We start from the raw sequence: 23,344 nt of genomic DNA on the forward strand, positions 1-23,344 counted from the left end.
GAGCACGAATACCCAAATTTATGACTCGAGCCACAAATTACGTAAAATTAGTAGATTCAAACACAGCGACAGAGCATTTTGAGTGTCATAACACTGTGCTTGTGTCTACTAATTTAACATTCATAAAGATTATTGCATGCCCATAATCTAATTTATCAAGCTAAGATTTTACCCGAGTCGCTTCCTACAGCTGCCTCTGTAAATAACATTACGTCATCCACTTAACCTTATGGCACTATTAGCCAATCGCGCCGCGGGTTTGAATCACGTGCGGAGGAAGACAGAGACCACGCATCTTGTGCACATTCCTGAAGACACTCTTTGGCTTACAGCTCAGCCACACGGACAAATATGACAAGCGCGTAAGTAGAAGTCAACACCAAATAACATCAATACCGATCAAGGGTAAGTTACTACCTTCGTTTATTCACTTTACGCTCTTTCACGAGCTTTATGTCGTCACACGGCGCTTATTAGCTACAACACGAATAACATGAGTAGCACGAGTTTCGCTGGTTCATATGTATTTGTTTCCTGTTACACACCCTTGGTAATAGGTACAGCTAAGTACTTTTCTATTTCTTTAACGGTAAACTTTGCTTAGGAAACAAAGAAAACGACCCGATTAGTTATAACTTCCGATAAAATGGCCAGTTTCTGTACGTTCTACGCATCGAAGCGAGTCAAAATGGCGGACTCCTAAATTGTTAGTTGATATCGACTAATTGACACAATAAGATTCTTATGGTTAGGTGTTACTCGTACAGACAGTTACGAATGAATTATGCGTTTAATGGTAGTATATGCAATTCCCTATCTTCTCCTACCACCGTGAGTCGTGGGAAAACATTCACTTTTGTTCGGCTGCATCCTGTACCGGACAACATGGCGCCTCCGGATACGCTTACGTAATCATTAATTGCTTGCACATGCCGGGTGGTCAAATATATGCTTTGATGCCTCGACACCCTGGGAGAAGCAAAAATTTTATACATCCAGATCTAGGATTATTAATAATAATAATAATTTATTCGAGCATTAAATATGACAGTTACATTTGTTAGCCCTCTATACTACAAATAGATGGATAAATAAATAGTTATACAGCACTATGGATTACTACTTATACAGTGTTTTAAGAATATTTATTACAGTGTATAATTATAACAATTGTAAAAAGTTCACTATTAACTAATGTTAACTAACGTTGAGGGATCACATCTGCTCACCCCCCCCCCCCCCTTTTTTATCTCTATATTGCTAGATTCTTAATACCATAAGCTTTATTAGGGGCTGGTAATGCCTTGCCTTTACCCTAATTTATTATGTTTCAGATAGTTGCATGCCTTTAAGTTTCCTTAATATGGAAATTATGATAACTGGTCGCAGTCTTATTAGAGGATTAGAACAGGAAGCCCCTCCAAATCTCAACCCCCATCCAGGAGGGTTTAGTGTTCAATGGCTATGGAAAAAGTGGAGCCCGATTGGGCCATTTTCTGTCCAGTGATGACTTCCCAGAATGACCTCCTAGAACCTCCTTCAATTGGGTGGAAATTATGTGCGAGCCCCCCGCCCCCCCTTCGATGCGCAACAAATTACAAGCAAGATAGTATCACTCAACCTATGCATTCAGGACTTAAATCCAGATGCTGTGATTTTCTGGGACAGCTCCTATTTCGATCTGCGCCCAGCTGCGGATATCTCCCAACGAAAGCTGACCAGGACAGTTATTACGAATGTGTCAGGCAACTGAATAAGACCTTACAGGGACAGGCTAAGGTCCACTTTCTTCGGCATGTGGGTGCCACCGAACAATGGGAGAACAATCCGTCAAGAAGGGGTACACATGAATGAGTTAGGCACTCGTATGCTATGATGATCTTTCCGAGGCTACAGCATGTTGCCGCTTTTCTATTACTTAAACTGCATAAATACAGATCGGGCTAAAACGCATGGCCGCTTTAAACCAAATGCAAACATGCTATAGCTTGATTTATAGTTACATTCACATACGTTTACTTCGCCATTGACTCGCCACCATATTTACCGACTTATGTATATGAGTAGCTTAAGCTTACGATGTGCCTTCAACAATTGGTATGCGAACGACTTTGATCTCGACCAGTGAGCCCATCAGGCGGCTGCTTTCTCTTGTGACTATAAGGGCTACAACATGTTACTGCTTTTCTATTACTTATGATACATCGATACAGCCTGGGCCACAATGCGTGGCCTCATTATGCCAGGTGCATACACGCTACAGCTCGATTTATACTTGATCTATAGTTACATTCACGTACAATTACTTAGCCATTGACTCACCACCATATTTACCAACTTATGCGTAAGAGTAGCCTAAGCTTATGCTGTGCATTCAACAATTGTTGTGCGAATGACATTGATATCCACCAGTGGGCCCATCATACAACCGCTTTCTCTCGTTTACTTTAAGGGCTACAGCATGCTGCCGCTTTTCTTTTGCTTATGAGGCATTAATAGAGCCTGGGCCACAACGTGTGGCAGCATTATACCAAGTGCAAACACGCTATAGCTTGATTGATATTTGATTTATAGTTACATTCATATACATTTACTTCGCCATTGATTTCTGCCAATGGGCCCATCATAAGGCCGCTTTCTCTTATTTGTACAAATGGATGTAGCACGTAGCCGCTTTACTCTAATTTACTGTATTTTGGGGCCACAACGCTTGGCCGCATTACACCAAATCGCAAACACGCTATAGCTTGATTGATACTTGTTTTATAGTTACATTCACATACATTTACTTCGCCATTGATTTCTGCCAATGGGCCCATCACAAGGCCGCTTTCTCTTATTTGTACAAAAGGCTGTAGCACGTAGCCGCTTTACTCTAATTTACTGTATTTTGGGGCCACAACGCGTGGCCGCATTACACCAAATGCAAACACGCTATAGCTTGATTGATACTTGTTTTATAGTTACATTCACATACATTTACTTCGCCATTGATTTCTGCCAATGGGCCCATCACAAGGCCGCTTTCTCTTATTTATACAAAAGGCTGTAGCACGTAGCCGCTTTACTCTTATTTACTGTATTTTGGGGCCACAATGCGTGGCTGCATTAAGCCAAATGCAAAAAAAGGCTGTACAAAAGGCTGCAGCACGTAGCCGCTTTACTCTTACCTAAGCCAAGTGCAAAAAATGGCTGTACAAAAGACTGCAGCACGTAGTCGCTTTACTCTTACCTATGTCGCACCAACATAGTCTTGGGCCGCAATGCGTGGCCGCATTCAACCAGCTTAAAGGATGGCACAGCTACATGACATATGTAGACAATAGTTATTATCTTGTTTGCTTACAATTGCTTATGCCTTAATTTTTTATACCTGGACATATACTTGTCCGCCTCTATCACATACTTGTGCACCTACAGCAAGTTAACTTGCCAACATATTATACATTATTTGCAACTTTTTCAATAATGAATTAATATTACGATAACAAGCACTATACATTGCTACGGGTACCTTTAACTAGCAATTGGCCTAAAAATAGATTCTGCAATTTGTAAAACTGAATGGCTAGCATTCGCATACGCTGTTCCGTACATCTCATTGAACCAGATTATCAATTAATCATTTATTTCTGTTAATACACTTCCTTATGCTTTCCTCTTTTGAGCTGGCAGGGCTCTTCTATCCCTCTCACCTCTGCCATATGGAGTCTATACTTCCTTTCTTCATTTAGAGAAGCAAATTCCAAGAACTAATATAGATTACCACGTCAACTCAAAATTGAGACAAAATTTGAGATAGACCCAAATTTAACAAAAGGCTAACATAATCCTATGCAAGTCATAATAACAATCAACGAATCCTCCTTTCCCATTGTCGACAATATTACGACACCTGTTAAGTATCAAATCTTAGAAAACTTACTTGCAGGCTATAACCCCCACATTTCTTATTATCTGGTGGAAGGGTTTTTAAAAAAAAAAAAAAAAAAAAAAAAAAAAATAATAATAATAATAAAAAAAAAAAATAAAAAAAAAAAAAATAAAAAAAAAAATTTGGCACAGAAATTGAAGCAGCACGTATTGGGAGCTCATTCTCCACACCCCCACCCCCCATTCTTCGTCACGTCCCCAATTTATGTTGTCCCCAAAAAGACCCCAGGAAAGCTCTGTTTCATACATAATCTTTCCTCCCCGAAACACTACTCCGTCAACGATGGCATTAAGGACAAATCGGCAACGTTTCGTATGCCAATGCCTCTGATGCTATTCAACTGGCTAAATCCATAGGAAAAGATGCCTACCTGGCTAAAGCAAACATCCAGAACCATTTAGAATTCTCACATTACAAAGACTTTTGTTTCTAATGGGTTTCTCCTTAAAATCACAGTACTATTTTGACAAAAAATTACCCATGGGCTTACGCTCTTGTTGTTAAAAATTCGAAAACCTTTAGTTCGACCATAGAATGGATAGCTAAAAACAAGTGTCGGATACCTGATATCCTATACTTGCTGGATGATTTCCTCATCCTGTCCCCAACCAAACAAGAATGTCTAAAACGTCTTGACCATTTCATAGATCTTTGTCAGCTGATAGGAGCACAATCAGACAAAAAAAAAAAAAAAAAAAAAAAAAAAAAAAAAAAAATAATAATAATAATAATAATAATTCCCCAGCTATTGTAATATCCTTTGCCGGTATAGAACTGGACACCTCACTGCAGGAGGCACGCTTGCCCCCTGGGAAAAATCAAAAACTACCTAGAACTAGTCCATATCCAAAAGGAAAATAGCACTGCATGATCTCCTATCGACCATCGGCCTTAAAGATTTTTGCTGCTTTATTATCCCGGTCGGGAGGGCCCTTTTTAAGGCGGCTTATCAATCTCAATGTTGGGACAACCCAACCCCACTACAAAATCCGTCTCAACAATGAAGCCCGTGCGGACCTTTCTACGTGGCAGATATTCCTCCTAACTTTAAATGGGCGTAGCTTTCTCTATAATGATCATTGGTCTTTGTTCCCAGTAGCTTTCATTTTCACAGACTCATCCGGAGGTCTGCCCCCTTTTTTGTTTGGGAAGATTACTTGAAAAACAAAAAAGTAACCATTTTTTCAAACAATGAAGCCTTGATTTACATTCTAAACAATTGCACCTCGAAGGATCATTCCATTATGTTACTACTGAAAAAACTTATTCTACATTGTTTAAAGAACAAAAAATTTTTTGAGCCACCCACATACCCGGCGTGGACAATTGTGCTGCTAATGCCCTATCTCGGCCTAATTTACAGGCCTTCAGAAGACTGCAACCACTGGCAGATCCTCACCCTACGTCCAAACACCAGGAGAACTTACAGCAAAATTGAACCTTTTTATTGAATTTATATCTATTATATATATTAAAAAAAAAAAAAATGGCCTGAGAACATTCCCTTCAGATCCAACAGCGACGACCCTATTTGTACATTATCTAAGTGAATGATACAAGCCATCATTTACCAGGACACACCTCCCTGCGTTAAGCTATAAATACAAGATGGCAAGCATCTCGGACTCAACATCTGCTTTCATAGTGAAACAAACAATTCGGGGCCTGGAGAAGAAAAACCCCTCATGCGACACAAGGTCCCCAGTTACTTTGTCAATCCTACTTATGTTGATACAGATCCTCACCGTCGGTATGCAGTCAGCCTACAAAGTACACTTAATGGCTGCCATGTTTACGCTTGCATTCTTTGGACTCTTAGGGATAAGTGAAGTTGTATCTAGTGAAACTGACCACCATCTTCAACTGGGCAATGTTAAGATGAATCAGTCTGAAGGTGCCATCACCTTATATCTCCCTTCTTTTAAACATGCAGGTCAGAACTCAAATCACACGGTGATAATTCGCAAGAGGATGCCTAAGGTATGTCCTGTGAGATGGGTCTCTGAATATGTATCCCTACGCCCTAGCACAAGCAATAGACAATAAATTCTTCGTTCACGCTGAAGGATCCCCAGTTCGCTCCCAGGATTTCATTAAATGCTTGGACAACGGTGTGAAGACAGCTAACCTCTCCCACCTGAATATTAAAAGCCATAGCTTTCGCATTGGCGGTGCTACGCTTGCAGCAAGTAGCAGCATGTCGGAAACTCGAATCAAACTCCTAAGCAGATGGAGATCCGATACATATATGAAATACCTCCGGTTTTAACTATTTTATGAATTTTATATTATTTAAGATTCTTAGCACTAGCGACTAGAAGTGTCTATTAATCAGTTCATATTTTCTTCCAATATGCTATGGCACTAGCGACTGGAAGTGTCAATTAATCAGGTCACGTCTTCTTGCAATATGCTAAGACCAATAGCGGCTGGAAGTGCCACTTAACCAGATCATGTTTTCATTCAATATACTAAGCAGAGACCATACACAAAATCTGGGCACCAATATTTTATGCACATGACCATTGTATTCAACAATAGAATAATGTATATTATAGAATGTCAGTATTAAGGATTAATTGTCACTTAACCGTTCTTGCCTTGGATTCACTAGTCCGGGAGCGTAGACAAACTGAGCATGAACAATCACTGTCATGCAGATTGCTTACTAATTAGATGTGTAAATGCCAAAAAATCCTCCATGATCCTCGGTCCAGGGGTCTTGGTTCGTGGGGATTTTTAAGTTCTAGAAAATTACATAGTTAGGATAGAGATTCAGTATTCATATTTGATAGATATATTCCCATCACCTTGATGGGTCAGCTTCCAAATGCCTCCATGGTCCTCGGTCCAGAGGTCTTAGACAGTGGAGATCTTTGAATTGTATAATTTATATAGTAATTCTGTATTCCATTTTGATAGACATTAAATCATATTTGTATTTTACAAGATACTCTCAGCCTGTTTCTTACAATTTTTACACATTATACAAATTTTTGGGTGGGGCAGAAAACTTACCGAGCTTCACCATTCGGTTTTACGATAAGTTTTCTATGGCGGGAAGTAATCCCCACCTTTTATGATCTACAGAGTTAAGCTTTAAGCTTTGCGTAATCCAACATAATATTATGTAATTGGCAGCTCGCGAACCGCGATCCATTACGTAGGAAGTGACTCCATTGCCCCATTACTTTATCCATTATCAACCATTAGATCATAAAATGAACAAAAATTTGATATATGAATATAAAGTCTTAGCTAATGATAAATAAAGATTATTGCATGCCCATAATCTAATTTATCAAGCTAAGATTTTACCCGAGTCGCTTCCTACAGCTGCCTCTGTAAATAACATTACGTCATCCACTTAACCTTATGGCACTATTAGCCAATCGCGCCGCGGGTTTGAATCACGTGCGGAGGAAGACAGAGACCACGCATCTTGTGCACATTCCTGAAGACACTCTTTGGCTTACAGCTCAGCCACACGGACAAATATGACAAGCGCGTAAGTAGAAGTCAACACCAAATAACATCAATACCGATCAAGGGTAAGTTACTACCTTCGTTTATTCACTTTCCCACCCAACCCTGTCCCCCGTTTACATTCAACTCACATGCTTCTTTTCATTTCTCAACACTTACCTAGTATCAAAATTTATGATACTCAATTTATTGGCGGGAAGTAATCCCCACCTTTTATGATCTACAGAGTTAAGCTTTAAGCTTTGCGTAATCCAACATAATATTATGTAATTGGCAGCTCGCGAACCGCGATCCATTACGTAGGAAGTGACTCCATTGCCCCATTACTTTATCCATTATCAACCATTAGATCATAAAATGAACAAAAATTTGATATATGAATATAAAGTCTTAGCTAATGATAAAGTTACTTAATTTGTGGCTCCAGTTGTTAACTTGGGCATCTGTGCTCACAAATCTGAGGTTTGAGTTCACATATACCTAATCTGTTTATTAGGCCTGAAGGAGGCAGATTTTATGTTATTGCAGTGCACAAAAGTTGGCAATATCTGTAGATACATTCAGGTATTTACACCAGTGCTAAAAAAATATTGCCTTCCATTCTTAAATCCTTTCTTGAGAATAGCTTGAATGAGAGCCTTGACCTTGCAATGCCAATGCTCCAATAAAATTGGATTGCTGATAATCTGCTTTAATTATCCATACCATTGCCTTAATATTGGAAACAAAACTTAAGTTTCTTTAAGTTTCACTAACAATATCAAATATGCCTTCAAATCTAAAAGGAAGAAACAAAGGTTGCCATTTTTTTCATTCCACAGCGTTTGTGCTTTTTAAGTAAGTAAACATGAAACAATAAGTTCCTCAAAAGTTTCTCAGGAGCTCACCACAAGCTGCACATATAGATTAGGTGCATTTATCTTTCCCACCAATCTTCTGGTGTGCACGTCTGCTCTTTTTGGAAATGGGGTGTTCTTTGTGCCACTTTTTCTGGTGGTGTAGAAGATGGTCGCTACGATAGAAAGTTCTATTGCACAATGGACAATTGTATTCTTTGTGCAAGTGTTTGTTCATATGACGGGTCAATGTAGATTTCTGCACGAACCCTTGCCCACAGACTGTACAAAAATGGCTGCGAAATTTGCCAAATTCTGCGTGCATTGCAATCTCTCTGGCATTTGCAAACAAAGACAATCCTCTGGGTGATATCTGTGGCAAAGAAACAAGTTTGAAATATACTAAAATTGGATATTGACTTTTATCTGACCCTATCATAGCTATAACATGCCAAAGGATGTTACAAGGTGCTCAAAAGTGTTTGACCAAATGTCTCTCTGGCAGAAGAAAAACAACTTAACACCAATAACAAATATTCTCTGAAAAATTTTCTTGAACTCTGTAATGTCCCATTTACTTTAGAGGGAACAGGTATGGAAGTCTAAAGCACTAAGAGCACCTTCTGCAGATCATCAAGTCTCTATTTCTAAAATAATTTTCATTTTCTACTGCCATCAGGATTAGACATCGCATGATGTTGAAACTTCAGATGTCTGTGTAACAGGTCACTTCTATATACAATCTTATTACACAGAGGACATTTGTATTCTTTTTTCAAGTGTTTGTTCATATGTCGGGTCATGGTCGATTTCTGCACAAATCCCTGGCCACAGACAGAGCAAAAGTGTCTCCGAAGGCTGGCAAACTTTTTAAATCTTAGCATCTCCCTTCTACTTGCAGCTGTAGTACCCCTGAATTGTATCTGCAAGTGGGGAAACAAAACACAAATGCAGAGACAAAAATGTCTACATGGCAATACCCAGTAACACAGTTTTATAATTTTTTAAAAGACAATCTTCTTTTATTTTGCATATATGGTTTATAGGTGCTCTGAAGTACAGTAATTGTATTCGGATAGGCATCACCTTTTTCCAAAGAGTCCAATATACTGAATATGCTACAATGTCTTCTTCAATTGCTCTAAATGAAAAATTACAATTGATAATAAAAGTGTGTACAAATCCTTTATTTACCATGACTAATAAATATTGTTTCTCTTAAAGTACCAACTGCATTGTTCAAGAACATTTCTGTTTCTCTCCAGAAGCAGCAGACTTCTTTCTACCAGGCGTCAGAATGTTATGTCTAGTTTTCAAATGGTACTGAAGCAGATCTGTCCGATATACAACTTTATCACAATAAGGGCACTTGTACTCTTTCTGTAAATGCTTGTTCATATGCCTTGTTAGCGTGGACTTTTGCACAAATCCTTGGCCACAGACAGAGCAAAAATGGTGATGGATGTTGGCAACAAGTGATCTCCTTGGCGACGGGCTTTGCTTAAGTTTGATTGGCCAAATTACTTTCCTGGAAACCATCTACAAGAGGAAATGACAAAGCCTCTTAACTTATATCAAATGATCCCTAATGAATATTTTTTTCTCCTCAAAAATATAAGCAACTGTATGTAAGGTGCTCACACAGCATCACAGAGCAATTTTGGATTTATTTCAACTTATATAAGTATTGACTCGTTCAGCGGGAACTGGAAAATGGCTTTAAAATGGGAAATGAGGAGAGACCTGCATAAGTCAGTCTTTAATGGTGAAGCAAACACAAACTAGGTACAATTTTCTGTATTTTTTAATCAATTATAGTTGATTATTGGCTGGCTATGTGCACTTCACTTCATTTAACATTGCCCTTGCTATATTTGTTGACTGACTTTCCTCTGCTGTGTTGCTATTCCTTTTTTATCAGTACTCTATGATTAAATTGACAAAAGTCCTCTCTACAGAAGTTTATAAACTCAAATGGCTCTCTACAGAAGTTAATAAACTCAAATGGGGTGTGGGGCTAAAAAGACTTTGACAAACATTCATAATTTACACATTTGCTGGTCTTCAACTCTTCAATTAATTTTTTTGTCTTTCAAAATGACCATTGCAGCATTTCATTGGCTCCCAAACATTTGCAAAAACTCTTAATGTGTGGAAGACTTGTACACAATGCAGAAGTAAAACCAGAACATGTGTGGGGAAAACAAATTGATCAGAATGCTTTTCAGAATAAAAAAAAACAATACAAATGATTTGTAAAACTAAGACAACTCTATCATACAGGTAACTACTAGATCTCAATAATTGAAGACAGTAAATTAAAATCTGGACTTACAATTCATAAGAACAGCTTCAGGACAAGAACCACCAAACAGAAATGTCTCTATTGTCAAACACAAACACTAAGAAAAATAAAACTTGAAAACATGAAGTATTTGACTGAGTGAGTTTGGTGAGAAATCAACATAGTGAAGGACAAATATTCTTGATAAAAACATGCTTCAGTAAATTGATGCAGAAGTTCCCAAAAAATGACCAAATCAGTAAAATTGATATTTTCCACCACAAATCTTGGCTCATCGACTGATTTTGTGATGTGCTCTGAGATGGTAGCGCAATAGGTCTGCACTATATGTAGTTTTGTCACAGAAACAGCACTTGTATTCTTTCTTCAAGTGCTTGTTTCTGTGTCTGTTCAATGATGACTTCTGTGTGAATTTCGTTCCACAAAAGGAACAAATATAGGGTCGAATTTTGCTGTCCAAATATTGTGAAGAAGTTTTTGTGGGAGTGACCTAAAAAGGGACAAAATAACTCATTATGAAAATTCTGTTTTTAAGTATATATCAAATTTTACTTGTGGATGCTCAGCAGTGCTAACTGTGCAAGACATAAAAGAAAACATTAGTCCAATTTGGACATTTTAATGCTACTTTGAATTTGAATTTAAAAATAACTAGAGGATCAGAGAGGCGATACCGCCTCCAAATATTGTACCACCAGCTGGAGCAAACGCATTCGTATAGACCCCCACATACACAAAATAAGGGACACAGCCACCAGTTTTGTGCTTGACAAGCTGTAAAAATGCAATCAACAAGAATTTTTAAACTATTGCAAAAAAATGTATATGGTACAATCAAATTTAAGTTCTTCGTAAGGTAGGTCAAGGGTCAATTTCAAGGTCACAGTAAATTGCCAGTATATGACTTCCTATTCAAGTTCAAGAGTAACTATGGACCTATCTCTGTCAAGTTTGAAGTTAAAAGAGAAAGAAATAAACAGAGTTCAGTTCATGATAAAAAGTAAGTCAAAGGTCAATTTCAAGGTCACACTTAGATTGCCAGTATAGGACTTCCTATTCAAGTTCAATAGTAACTATGGACCTATCTCAGCCAGTTTTGGAGATAAAAGGGAAGCAAAATTTGCAAAATTTAGTTCATGGTGAAAAGTAGGTCAAAGGTCAATTTCAAGGTCACATTTAGATTGCCAGTATATGACTTCCTATTCAAGTTCAATAGTAACTATGGACCTATCTCAGCCAGTTTTGGAGATAAAAAGGAAGAAAAGTTTGCAAAGTTCAGTTCATGGTGAAAAGTAGGTCAAAGGTCAATTTCAAGGTCACATTTAGATTGCCAGTATATGACTTCCTATTCAAGTTCAATAGTAACTATGGACCTATCTCTGCCAGTTTTGGAGATAAAAGGGAAGCAAAATTTGCAAAGTTCAGTTTATGGTGAAAAGTAGGACAAAGGTCAATTTTAAGGTCACATTTAGATTGCCAGTATATGACTTCCTATTCAAGTTCAATAGTAACTATGGACCTATCTCTGCCAGTTTTGGAGATAAAAGGGAAGCAAATTTTGCAAAGTTCAGTTTATGGTGAAAAGTAGGTCAAAGGTCAATTTTAAGGTCACATTTAGATTGCCAGTATATGACTTCCTATTCAAGTTCAATAGTAACTATGGACCTATCTCTGCCAGTTTTGGAGATAAAAGGGAAGCAAATTTTGCAAAGTTCAGTTTATGGTGAAAAGTAGGTCAAAGGTCAATTTTAAGGTCACATTTAGATTGCCAGTATATGACTTCCTATTCAAGTTCAATAGTAACTATGGACCTATCTCTGCCAGTTTTGGAGATAAAAGGGAAGCAAAATTTGCAAAATTTAGTTCATGGTGAAAAGTGGGTCAAAGGTCAATTTCAAGGTCACATTTAGATTGCCAGTATATGACTTCCTATTCAAGTTCAAAAGTAACTATGGACCTATCTCTGCCAGTTTTGGAGATAAAAGGGAAGCAAAATTTGCAAAGTTCAGTTTATGGTGAAAAGTAGGACAAAGGTCAATTTTAAGGTCACATTTAGATTGCCAGTATATGACTTCCTATTCAAGTTCAATAGTAACTATGGACCTATCTCTGCCAGTTTTGGAGATAAAAGGGAAGCAAATTTTGCAAAGTTCAGTTTATGGTGAAAAGTAGGTCAAAGGTCAATTTCAAGGTCACATTTATATTGCCAGTATATGACTTCCTATTCAAGTTCAATAGTAACTATGGACCTATCTCAGCCAGTTTTGGAGATAAAAGGAAAGCAAAATTTGCAAAATTCAGTTCATGGTGAAAAGTAGGTCAAAGGTCAATTTTAATGTCACATATAGATTGCCAGTATATGACTTCCTATTCAAGTTCAATAGTAACTACGGACCTATCTCTACCAGTTTTGGAGATAAAAGGAAAGCAAAATTTGCAAAATTCAGTTCATGGTGTAAAGTAGGTCAAAGGTCAATTTTAAGGTCACATTTAGATTGCCAGTATATGACTTCCTATTCAAGTTCAATAGTAACTATGGACCTATCTCTGCCAGTTTTGGAGATAAAAGGGAAGAAAAATTTGCAAAGTTCAGTTCATGGTGAAAAGTAGGTCAAAGGTCAATTTCAAGGTCATAGTAAGATTGCCAGTATATGACTTCCTATTCAACTTCAATAGTAACTATGGACCTATCTCTGCCAGTTTTGGAGATATAAGGGACTAGATGTTATAATTTTGGAGTTACCATAATGTGCCTTAAATTTCGTACAGAAAAAATTAATTAAAATAAAGAAAATGTCATTTTGGTCAAAATTCTTGAAATAAGAGGTGCTCTGAAGTTTCAGAAGTTCAAATTTGATGAAATAATGTCATTTTTGAACACAAGTTGTCTGCTTTGCCAAGCCTTATGTTTTATTTTTTCAGAGTTCAAAATTTATTATCCATTACCGTACTGCACATTTTGCTTTTACCACCAATATGTACTTTTTGATACAGTGTAACTCGAAAACCGTATGGAATACAAAAAAACCGAGACCACCTCCAGTGTTGGGCTTTACATGCTCTACAAAATGCAAAAAAGAATGGGTCTCTAGCATTAACGGTTCCCGAATTAGAAACAGTTTTAAGTTTCGGTATCTTATGGCCGCTACTCCCGTGAAAATGCACCGATTGACCCCAAATTCATGGAGATGAAAGATGACTTGAAGGGTAACACTTTCCAATAATATTATTGGTTAAGTCTGTGTGGTGTCTGAATAACAGGGCAAAAAAAATTTTTTTCGTAAAAAATTTCATTTTTTTGAAAATTTTGGCCCATTTGACCTTGAAGTAGAGGTCAAAGGTCAAATCCAAGGGTATATTTGAAATCTACACATATGACTTTTGGAAAGCCGTCTATAGAAATTTTTCCCATAACTCCTTCCGTAGGGTAGATAATTAGCATTTAATTTTGCCATTTTTAGACAAGGGTGCATTGCAATGAGTGCCACACCCAGACCCCAATACCGACAAAGCCCAAATTTTACGTGGAACGAGTTGAGATTATAGGTGACCTAAATCCATGAGATGGGTACGGGGGCCCTTACCGTCTAGGAGGAGAAGCGGTAACGGTAGCCGTCCGGCGGAGCCGGCGGAGCCGGCGGAGCCGGCGGAACGATCCGGACGGGACCGAAACCATGTGTACCGCCAGCGCTAACGCTGGTGGTACAATAAATTATCATAAATATATTACCATTTTGTATGATGGACAAAGATTGAAGTCATGAATAATAACGAACTTTAAAAAAAAAATCTTATTTGTTCAAATAATTTTGGAAAAATGCATTTAAAACCCCAAATCCAATGTTCTATCATGTGCCACTCAAACAAAAACCACCACCACAAAATGTCAAAACTTTCATTTGAAAGTCAGTGTGCATAGAGATTCAATTTTTTATTATTCAAATAATAGAAAATACTTTTATTAGAACTTTTGACTTTTGACTAGTGAACTACACTGTCCTTATCCTTAATAATCGTTTTGTCACACACATGCACGTAGGCACACACACGAATCAATCACAGTCATCCTAAAATTCCAGTACTAGGTATAATGTCTTAAAATCAAAGGACTTCAAGATTTTCCCGTTAATCTTCTCATTTTTAAAACTTTACAAGTCTCAAAATGCTTTCGAAGAACATTGTGTCGTGACAATTCCTTTCTACAATGCGGACATTTAAATCGGGTATTTCCGTGAACATGCTTCATATGTTGTTTCAAATTTGCTGTTCTCGAGAAAAGTTTATTGCAAACAGGACATTCATTCTTCTCGTTCTTGTCTTTTCTCCACCAGTGTTCAGTTTTGTGACTATTTAAGATAATCAGAGTACTGAATCCTTTTCCACACACTGAACAAGCATAAGGAAAACTATTGGGGCTGCAACTTCCATGTGACTGATTGTTAGAAGGGCTAGAGAGAACCTATAAAAAATAATAAGTAATCTGTTACTAAAATCATTCAGCTGTGGTTTGCCCATAAGTGTTCACAATATGTTACACTTTGTGGAAGTAAATGTGGTATTCGTCTTAATCAGATGAGTTGCATGTCTAATTATTCCCAAAAAGAGAACAGAAAAGACAAAGCCTAAACCAGACTAGACAACAGCCATTGTTGCTTCCTCAAGATGGACGGAGGGACATCTAAAAACATATCTCATTTTGTGCCATATTTCGTTACTAAACCACAATCCATGCAGCAGTTTCTACTCTAATGTTGACAGAAGATTTCAACAAACACTGCAACATATTCAGTAATAAGTAATCTTTATTATAAGGATATTTCATTTGCCCTTGAAATAATACCCAGGTTCTAATTACTGCTCCCCCCCCCCTCCCTTAAGCACATTTAGGGCCATGAAACTGAAACAGTGTAAAAAGTTTGTTTCCTAAATTCTAACAAATATATATACAGAGTAAGCCTGTTATGCAAGTCTTTGCTTTCTTTAAAGTTTGAATGGCCCAAATGTTTCTGCCTTCCGTGCCAATTCTTCATGACAATTGTGACCTTATTTTAAAACATTCTGCCAAAGTAAGAAAAAAAACCAAAGCAAATAACTTTGATGGTATTTTTTCTATGTCAGTCTTTTGACTTGCTTAAATTCACAACAATGTGCTTCCTCTATTTAATTTTAGTTAAATGCATATGCATTATGTGCTTTTGCAAGTTATCGCTTCTATTAAATGGTTTTCCGCAAATGTCACACTTGTAGGAACATGGCTCGTGCTTGCTTCGCAGATGACGATTCAGATTGGTCTGAGTAGAAAAACTTTTCTGACAGACAACACAGACAAGTTTTTTCTTGGAATTAGGATCCCTCATACCATTTTCATTTGCAGCTATTCCACAGTTCTGAAATTCCAAAAACTTGATAGAATTTTTTTTCATCACTCACTATAGTCATAGAAGAGTGTAAAAGAGAAAAAGTTTTTAATACTACTTATGGCCAGTCTGTAGTTGCGAACGGATTAATATCACAATTTTCAGACAAACACGACAAAGGCAGGATGTCATTTCAAATGATACTGATCTCAATTTCTTTCAGATTTAGAAAATGTTTCTGCAGTTCTTGCCAGGACTGATGTCAGCAAAAACTATGGGAATAATGAAAATCAAATTATGCAAGACCTGCTGACAATGCGATGGTATTCTATCTTATACTAAATGTACTCCTCAGTTTATAACAACCATCGCAATTTTTCATGTCTTCAAAAGCTTCTCAAGTTACTGCCAAGAAACAAAATCAATGGAAGCCGTGCAGATTTTGCAAAAATCTTGAAGAAAGTTAAAGGGCTTCATCATTTCTCTTTGAGGCAGTGCACATTATTCTGGTGTGCCCTCAGGTTGTCTTTTCTACTGTACTGTTTCCCGCAAATGTGGCAAGGAAAGTGAGCCGTGTGCTTGTGCAAATTGTGCAAATGACGGACTAAATTTGATTGAAAAGAGAAAGTTTTCTGACAAATGTTGCAGAGCAGTTTGTCCTTGTAGGTTCCTGACGACAACTCAACTTGATCCTTGGAATTCCTCATGCTCTGAAATTCAGAAGATCTAGATGTTCATCCACATCAGACCAAGCCATGAGCTCATCTTGTAAATCTTCAAATCAAAAGAAAGGCAGAGTCAGTCTGTAGTTTTTCACAGTCCCTTAATGCACAAGACTATTATACATTATAGTCATTACGGTTATCTCTCAAAAACATTCATTTTAACTGATTAAATATTTCTCCATATTTTATGCTTTTATATATGAAAAATTGGGTTAGTTCCATAAACACTTCCTCTTCTGGTCTCCCTAACATTCACATCTATTAAAACAACATCATTCAGGTGTTTCTTTCTCGTAGAGACTATAGAGATCTTTCCCATCATGCACCAGTGAAACCCTAAGTAACATGTATCTCCTAAACAAAGACAGTCAGGACTACAAGTTCAAAAAGTTAAAAGATGGCGAAGTTGTGTATCTTCCCCTAGTAATAACTATGTAATCTAGCAACCATGTTCCTCTGGATACCAACTTGTCTGCAGCCAACTTTCTCCTCCATACTTCCTAGAAACCAATCTCTCACCTCCTTAATTCACACAAGCTCCCGTAGTTTGCAGGTCCCAGTGAGCTCTGATTTTGTACAAAAGTGACTTCGAAGAAAGGCTTCTTTACTGTAGTGTTTTCCACAATCCTTACAATGAAACCTGTCAAATATTTTATGCTGTTTGCTCACATGACGGGACTTGCTGCTATAGTGAGCAAATGTCTGATTGCAGAACGAACAAGTCAGCCTTGAGTCCAACTGACAGGCCCCCCGATTTCCTCCTCTTCCCTATTGATAATGAAAATTGTGTTACTGACATTTTTTGACCTATACAGAGACGAAATGCTTGGTTTCTGGATGCAAACAGGATATCAGAAGTGCCAACCTCTTTGTTCAAGTCAACTCTGGACACATGACATCAAACTTTTACTCCCCCCCCCCCCACCCCCCAATCAAAACCGAGTTTAACAAACATCCATCAACAGATAAATGAATAGAGCCTTTGAAGAGACATGCTGAACATCAATTGCGTCGATTTCAAGAGCACATACTTTAGCATCAATTAAAAGTCATTTTATATGTACAAAAATCTCCATTATTCAGTTCCTAGCATATGAATTCATATTTACAATTTCTTCAGCAATACAAATCCCATGAAGAACTCTTACAGTTCAATTCCAGTTAGAATGTTGTATACTTCTTTATATGTCAACAGTAATGCAATCATCTATATTGTATTATATTAATTTTAATAAACTGCAATCCATGCTTATGTTGTCCTTGCACATATTTAAATTATTCCCCACCCATGACAATCAAGTGCCCTGAACTGGGGAATAAGTACCAAGCTTGTTAGCACAATATCATAAGTAACCAGAGTTCTTGTTCTTTCTCCTCCCTTACAACACCCATGTTTAAAGAATAAGAGAAAGACAAGACACCAGCTGTTGATCATTCAGTCACATATATAGTAAAAATTGAACAAGTAAAAAGTGATCACAATTTATTTCTACTACTGCTAGATATAATTCTGCAAGACCAGCTGTAGGGCAGAAGAAACTTAAAAGACTTCGTATGTAGCTAATACTGACCATACAAGCAGACTTGGACGGTGGCTCAGATGAAATTTGGAGTACAACAATTGGGAACAAACATTTTTAACCCAACTGTTCATTTCAATTCATTGCAAATTTCAAGCATTATAATTGTTCAAAAAATGTAAATTTTGATGGAAAAATAATTGTGAGATTGGCTGGCCAAAGTTTTGTGACACCAGTGAACACCTGTGAGCACCTACAGACTGTACATGCAAGCATCACCAGTAACAGTGCTCCCACTGAGGTGCTTCCACCTGGTGGCAGACAGCCACAGGCTTTGCAAGACAAGACCATTTCCCAGCAAATCACCCCCTTGCTCTTCAGTTGAGTGAGCTTTCTGTCTAACATTTCCTTGTGTTAAAGTGAACAATCTTTAAAGTTTTTATATCTCAGTGGGAGCACTTTAGTCTGTCCTGGGCTTAGAACCTCAAAGATAATATATCAAAACATTTTTATATAAAAATTTTTATATAACAACAGTTTATATCAGTGACCAACTGCACTAGACAACTCACACAGGGAATTTGACCAAGGCAAAGGTAATAAAAATTTTTGGGAATTTCCTGGGAAAAATGTATCCAATTTCCAAGGTATTTCCCAATGTTTTGATCAATCTAGAAGAACAGAAAGGTCAAGATAATTTCAGTACATTTTCCCCCATTAATAAAACATTTGTTTAGAAATTAAAAAAAAAAAAATTAATTTGAACTGTGCTGTGTATACAGAATTTTCATATACTGACAACCATATTTTCTTTAATCCAGTGGTGAGGCTAGTGCAATGGGTTTCAATCAATATATTTACTCTAAAATCACTATTGCATGCATCATACTATAAAAACATTTTATAATGCATTTCTAAATATAAAAGACCAGTGAACAAAAGTATGGGTAGGGAGTTGAAAAACAGTTTCACATCTTTTACTGCATCAGTGGTATTTTCTTATAATTTTACAATCAATGTGCTCATACTACCATTCCACAATCATTGACAAAAATAAGTCTTACAGAGAGACAAATATAAAATAAAAAATTTTAAAGCTTTTGATAATCACAAATTTGTGAAAATTTTGCTAAATCTGTGATATAAAGATTAAAATGTATATAAAGGTTGGTTCACAGGCCTTTTCTCACTTCAAAGCCCAGGACAGTTAATGTAAATATAACATATGGAATATCGCAAAATGAAACAGTTTATTGAGCAGCAAGCACTCACAAAAAATTCACATAACTTTACAGATCTAAAATAAGTTTGTCAAAATATATAAATTTTGAAAAATAAGTGTGCTCATTTGACTTTCTTCATTGAAAGTTTTATTTTGTGTTTGCTGCTCAATACCAGTGCAATAATAAAATTCATTTAAAAAAAACTGATTGGTCTTTTAATCAAATCAAAGCAAATCTAGTTCACTGCAGGCTCACTCTTCTGCAGCTCCATTAATTTTATTAATTAATGAACTGGCTGTGACGAAAGAAAAAAAAAAATTTTTTTTTTTGGGGGGGGGGGGGGGTTAAAGCTTTCTACCAGTTACCCCATATGTAATGTAATATTACCAACAAATACACAAATTATAAAGCTTTACCCATCTTTTGAACTAAAACCAACCAGTTTTTTTAGATATAAAAATAACTCATTGACTCCCCAGTAGTGCATCATGGTAGCAGATGTTATCTAACTTCTTCAATACGAAATGCTTATTTTAAAGCTTTTTCAATTAAGATTTAATTTAAGAATGATGCATTAATTGTTGTCTCAGCTTCCATGTAACGTTCTGTATTCAGAAATGAAAAGTTAGTAGTTCCAGCAGTAGAAATTTTATTATTTGTCTCAAATTATTTTTTAAAAGGATCTGTATATCAAAATAATTTGTGCTATTAAATTTTGATAAGTTAATTTTCTGAGGCTTGCTCATTCTAATAACAACTGAACTTAAAAGTTAAAAACAGAAAATGAAGTTTCTGATGCCAAAGGTGGCATCCCAAGACTGAAAAACACACTGAGGCAACTGGATCTGCACCTTCTGAACATATGCCTCAGGTATTTTAAGAGGGTAAAAACATCACAAACTACTGGAGAGTCAAACATTTCACAATCATGCTTTGGTGGATCCAAAAGTTTGAGCCCAATATTCTCATTTTTTTCTGTGAACTACAGAAATATAATGAAGGGTCCATCTCCCTATCATCAGAGAATAGGTTTTGTCAAAAAGCAGGGATGAGACTTAAATTTCATGAAAAAGTCCAAAAATATGGCTTGGGGAGCAGACCCTCCCTACACCCCCTTCCCTTATCTCAGATCTGCATCGATCACCAAAATGATTTTAAAAGTCCAAAATCTTCTAGCAGACAGAAATATATCTCATCCCTGACAAAATTTGTTCTCCAAATTTTGCTTTTCTCTTCATTTTGCATCCACCTACTGGAGTGACCATCTAACAACTCAAATTGCCAAGACTGATTTCACAACTTTAAAGATCTCAGATTTTCATACAGCATTTCAAAAATCATCACTTCTCTTCAGGCGACTCAACTAGTGTGGAATAAACGTGTATTTTAAATCTCCACCACTTGGGTCAATAAAAATTGTATTCACAACTCGGGCCCATAAATCCTGACATTTATTCATTGTTTGGATGGTCAATGCAAAGGAAGTAGAAAATAATATATGGCTGCACTTACATTTCTAGGTTTGGACGGGGACTGTCCTGGGGGATCCATGGAACTGCTGCTGTCACCTGCTGGCTGCCAATTAACATTAGGTGGAACTAAAGCTTGACTAGATGTTGATGGGAATGATAAAGCACCTGAACTTAAACTTTGTCCTGCACCACTTTGATCTTGAGTTAATGAGTAAAAGTCTTGAATAAAAGGTGTTGTTTGATTATTATCAAATGAAGGAGGTAAACTTTGAGAAAGGAATGCATCTTGACTGTGATTCTGTCCGTCAGATCGAGTGTCTTCTGATTTATCGTCCTCTCCTTCTGACTCTATTTTTATTTCTATGAGCTCAGGTTTTGTGTCACCTTGAATTAAACTATGTTCACTTTGGTCTTGAGTGGGTAGCTGCTGAGAAGAGTCCTGGACATTTGTTTGGCTAGCTTGACTTGGAGAACTTTCTTCTTCTGTTCCTATCCTTATTCTTTTGGATGCCATAGGTGTGCTTTCATGCACTGGGCTCCCTAAAGCTGCACTAGGTTCGGGCCTTTTAGCACCATGAACGTTTCTAAACATTTGTCTCGGCAGAACTACATTTTCTACTGGTGCCTCTGCCGGCACTGGATGGTGACTTGGTTCAGAATATAAAGGTCTATTTGATATTTGACTCACAGCTGTTTGTGATGCATCCGCTGTCCTTAACATTCCTGAATCTGACACAGATACACTAGACGATGAAGTTTCCGATGTCTGAGTTTTCTTTTTTCCCGCCATTCCATCCCTCTTGTGTTGTGGACTTGTGAACCCTTGTCCTTCGGAAGGTCTAGGTGGGGCATTTGGGACGGCAGCAGTGGAGGCAGCAGAGTCTTGCCCCATAGATTCACCCTGGAACACTTTGAAGACCTGCATGATTTGGGCCACAAACCTGCCGTCTTCATAGCTGATTTCCAAATTTGACAACTCCAATGAGATTACATTATCTTGTTTGTTCCTCACCTCAATACTGTGTTGAAACTCCCCTGAAAATAGGGTAATTTTTATGTAAACAGTTGTTTGATCAGCTCTACATAATACTGTGCTGTTAAAAAAATAACTGGCAAAAGCTACTAAAGAACCACCTTTAAAACAAGGCAGCTAATGCTGGCATGTGGACAGACAAATTTGAGCAGTGTTAACATGGAAGAATCATGAAAACTAAGATTGAAATCTATTCAGAAAAAAAACTTCACTTTGACAATAATAACTAACACAGTTTTGCTTTGGTGTAAACAAGGAAAGCATAAAAATCAGTGCCAAAGAAAAATCTCCATGGCAAACTTTGGAAATTCTTTCCTGAAAGGATACAACTTACAACATTTTAATTCAAAATGTTCAATTTATAAGTGATACTCTTGTCTTTACGTCATCTTATTGAGATACGGATGAATAAAACTCATATGTTGTAATAATATCCAAGAGGGATGCAGAGGTTCTTCAAAATAGAAAGTTACTCTTTATCATATTAACATGATATGGCTGATAATGAGAACAAATGTCAGCTTACCATCTTGATTTGTTGCTACAAACTTGCATAACTGGCTGTCTGGTAATGTTGCACAAGACTTTACCAGTTCTACGGGCAGATTTATGTCCAATTTTGAAATTTTCAGCATATCGTTTTCTGAAAATATAAACAAGAGATACAATGCAACCACCACTAGATACAATGAAACCCATTTAGTGTATTTTGAAAAATTTACCTCAGGGAGTTGGATGTATACGTGAATTCAAGACGTATAATGCATTCTTATTGTTTCAGCTGCTGTGGCATACAGGTACATGCTTTTTAAAAATTCGTACGAGAAAAACGTCTTTTAATAATTATAAACATACATGCTTTAACGTAGCTAATTACTTTTAAGATTTTTGCTAAGTTACTTAAGATGTTGCATTCAGCAGGTCAAATAAACGATTGATATTTTTTCCAAAAGGACGCTATGAACTTGGAAAGAAATATTTGCCACCACGTAGCCGGCGCGGTCCTTGACCTACTTTGAAAACAAAGGATGATGTACATTTCACTTCTCTTTTCTCAGCAATAACAAAAGAATCACGATAAAAACTAATTTTTTCTACTTCTTGAGGGCATATAGTAAAGCCATGCGTACTAACCTTTGTGATCACGGCGTAGAAGACTAAAATAAATGGATTAATCTTCAGAATTCATTCGAGCACCTGTCCGCCATTTCTTCATTGAATAATAGTCAGCTCTCTCTCATCAGCCACAGTTTCGAACTTTCTCATAAAGGAAAGTGCGTTTTAACCTGAAGCATCGTTTGAGTTCAAGTTTTTGTAGAAAGAACGATTGACAACTCGATTAAAATATTGGAAAATAATAAAAATTCTCAAATCATTTATATATTTTTTACTTGTATATTTTAGAAAGATGACAGAAAATGATAAAAAAGTATTGGCTATTTTAATTGTAATT

General features: G+C 36.9%; 1 protein-coding gene and 1 long non-coding RNA gene across 37 annotated transcripts in view; one reads left to right on the forward strand and one right to left on the reverse strand.

The window, feature by feature from the left end:
* LOC106170880 (uncharacterized) overlaps nt 1-23,175 on the reverse strand; it is a 54,277-nt gene extending 31,102 nt beyond the window's left edge. For 26 of the 36 annotated variants that reach the window (XM_013550884.2, XM_013550874.2, XM_013550875.2 and 23 more), the window contains exons 1-3: nt 23,026-23,175; nt 22,418-22,534; nt 20,899-21,893 (exon numbers count right to left, since the gene is read on the reverse strand). In XM_013550884.2, coding sequence (XP_013406338.2) covers nt 20,899-21,893; nt 22,418-22,526 — 1,104 coding nt within the window. In that variant the 5' untranslated portion in view covers nt 22,527-22,534; nt 23,026-23,175. Of the gene's footprint in view, nt 1-8,307; nt 8,630-8,673; nt 9,180-9,248; nt 9,796-10,045; nt 11,052-14,477; nt 15,021-15,060; nt 15,949-16,009; nt 16,629-16,684; nt 17,412-20,898; nt 21,894-22,417; nt 22,535-22,768; nt 22,883-23,025 lie in introns of those variants that run through there. The other 10 variants (XM_087005696.1, XM_013550880.2, XM_013550887.3 and 7 more) reach the window with 10 other exon arrangements.
* On the forward strand, nt 112-6,887 carry LOC147763739 (uncharacterized). Its single transcript, XR_015333043.1, has 2 exons — nt 112-405; nt 1,335-6,887. It is a non-coding gene; the product is annotated as an uncharacterized LOC147763739 (long non-coding RNA).
* Nucleotides 23,176-23,344: the final 169 nt, after the last annotated feature.

The sequence above is a fragment of the Lingula anatina genome, chromosome 2, assembly GCF_051362555.1.
Source record: "Lingula anatina isolate TDL-2025a chromosome 2, LinAna3.0, whole genome shotgun sequence".
Lineage (NCBI taxonomy): Eukaryota > Metazoa > Brachiopoda > Lingulata > Lingulida > Lingulidae > Lingula > Lingula anatina.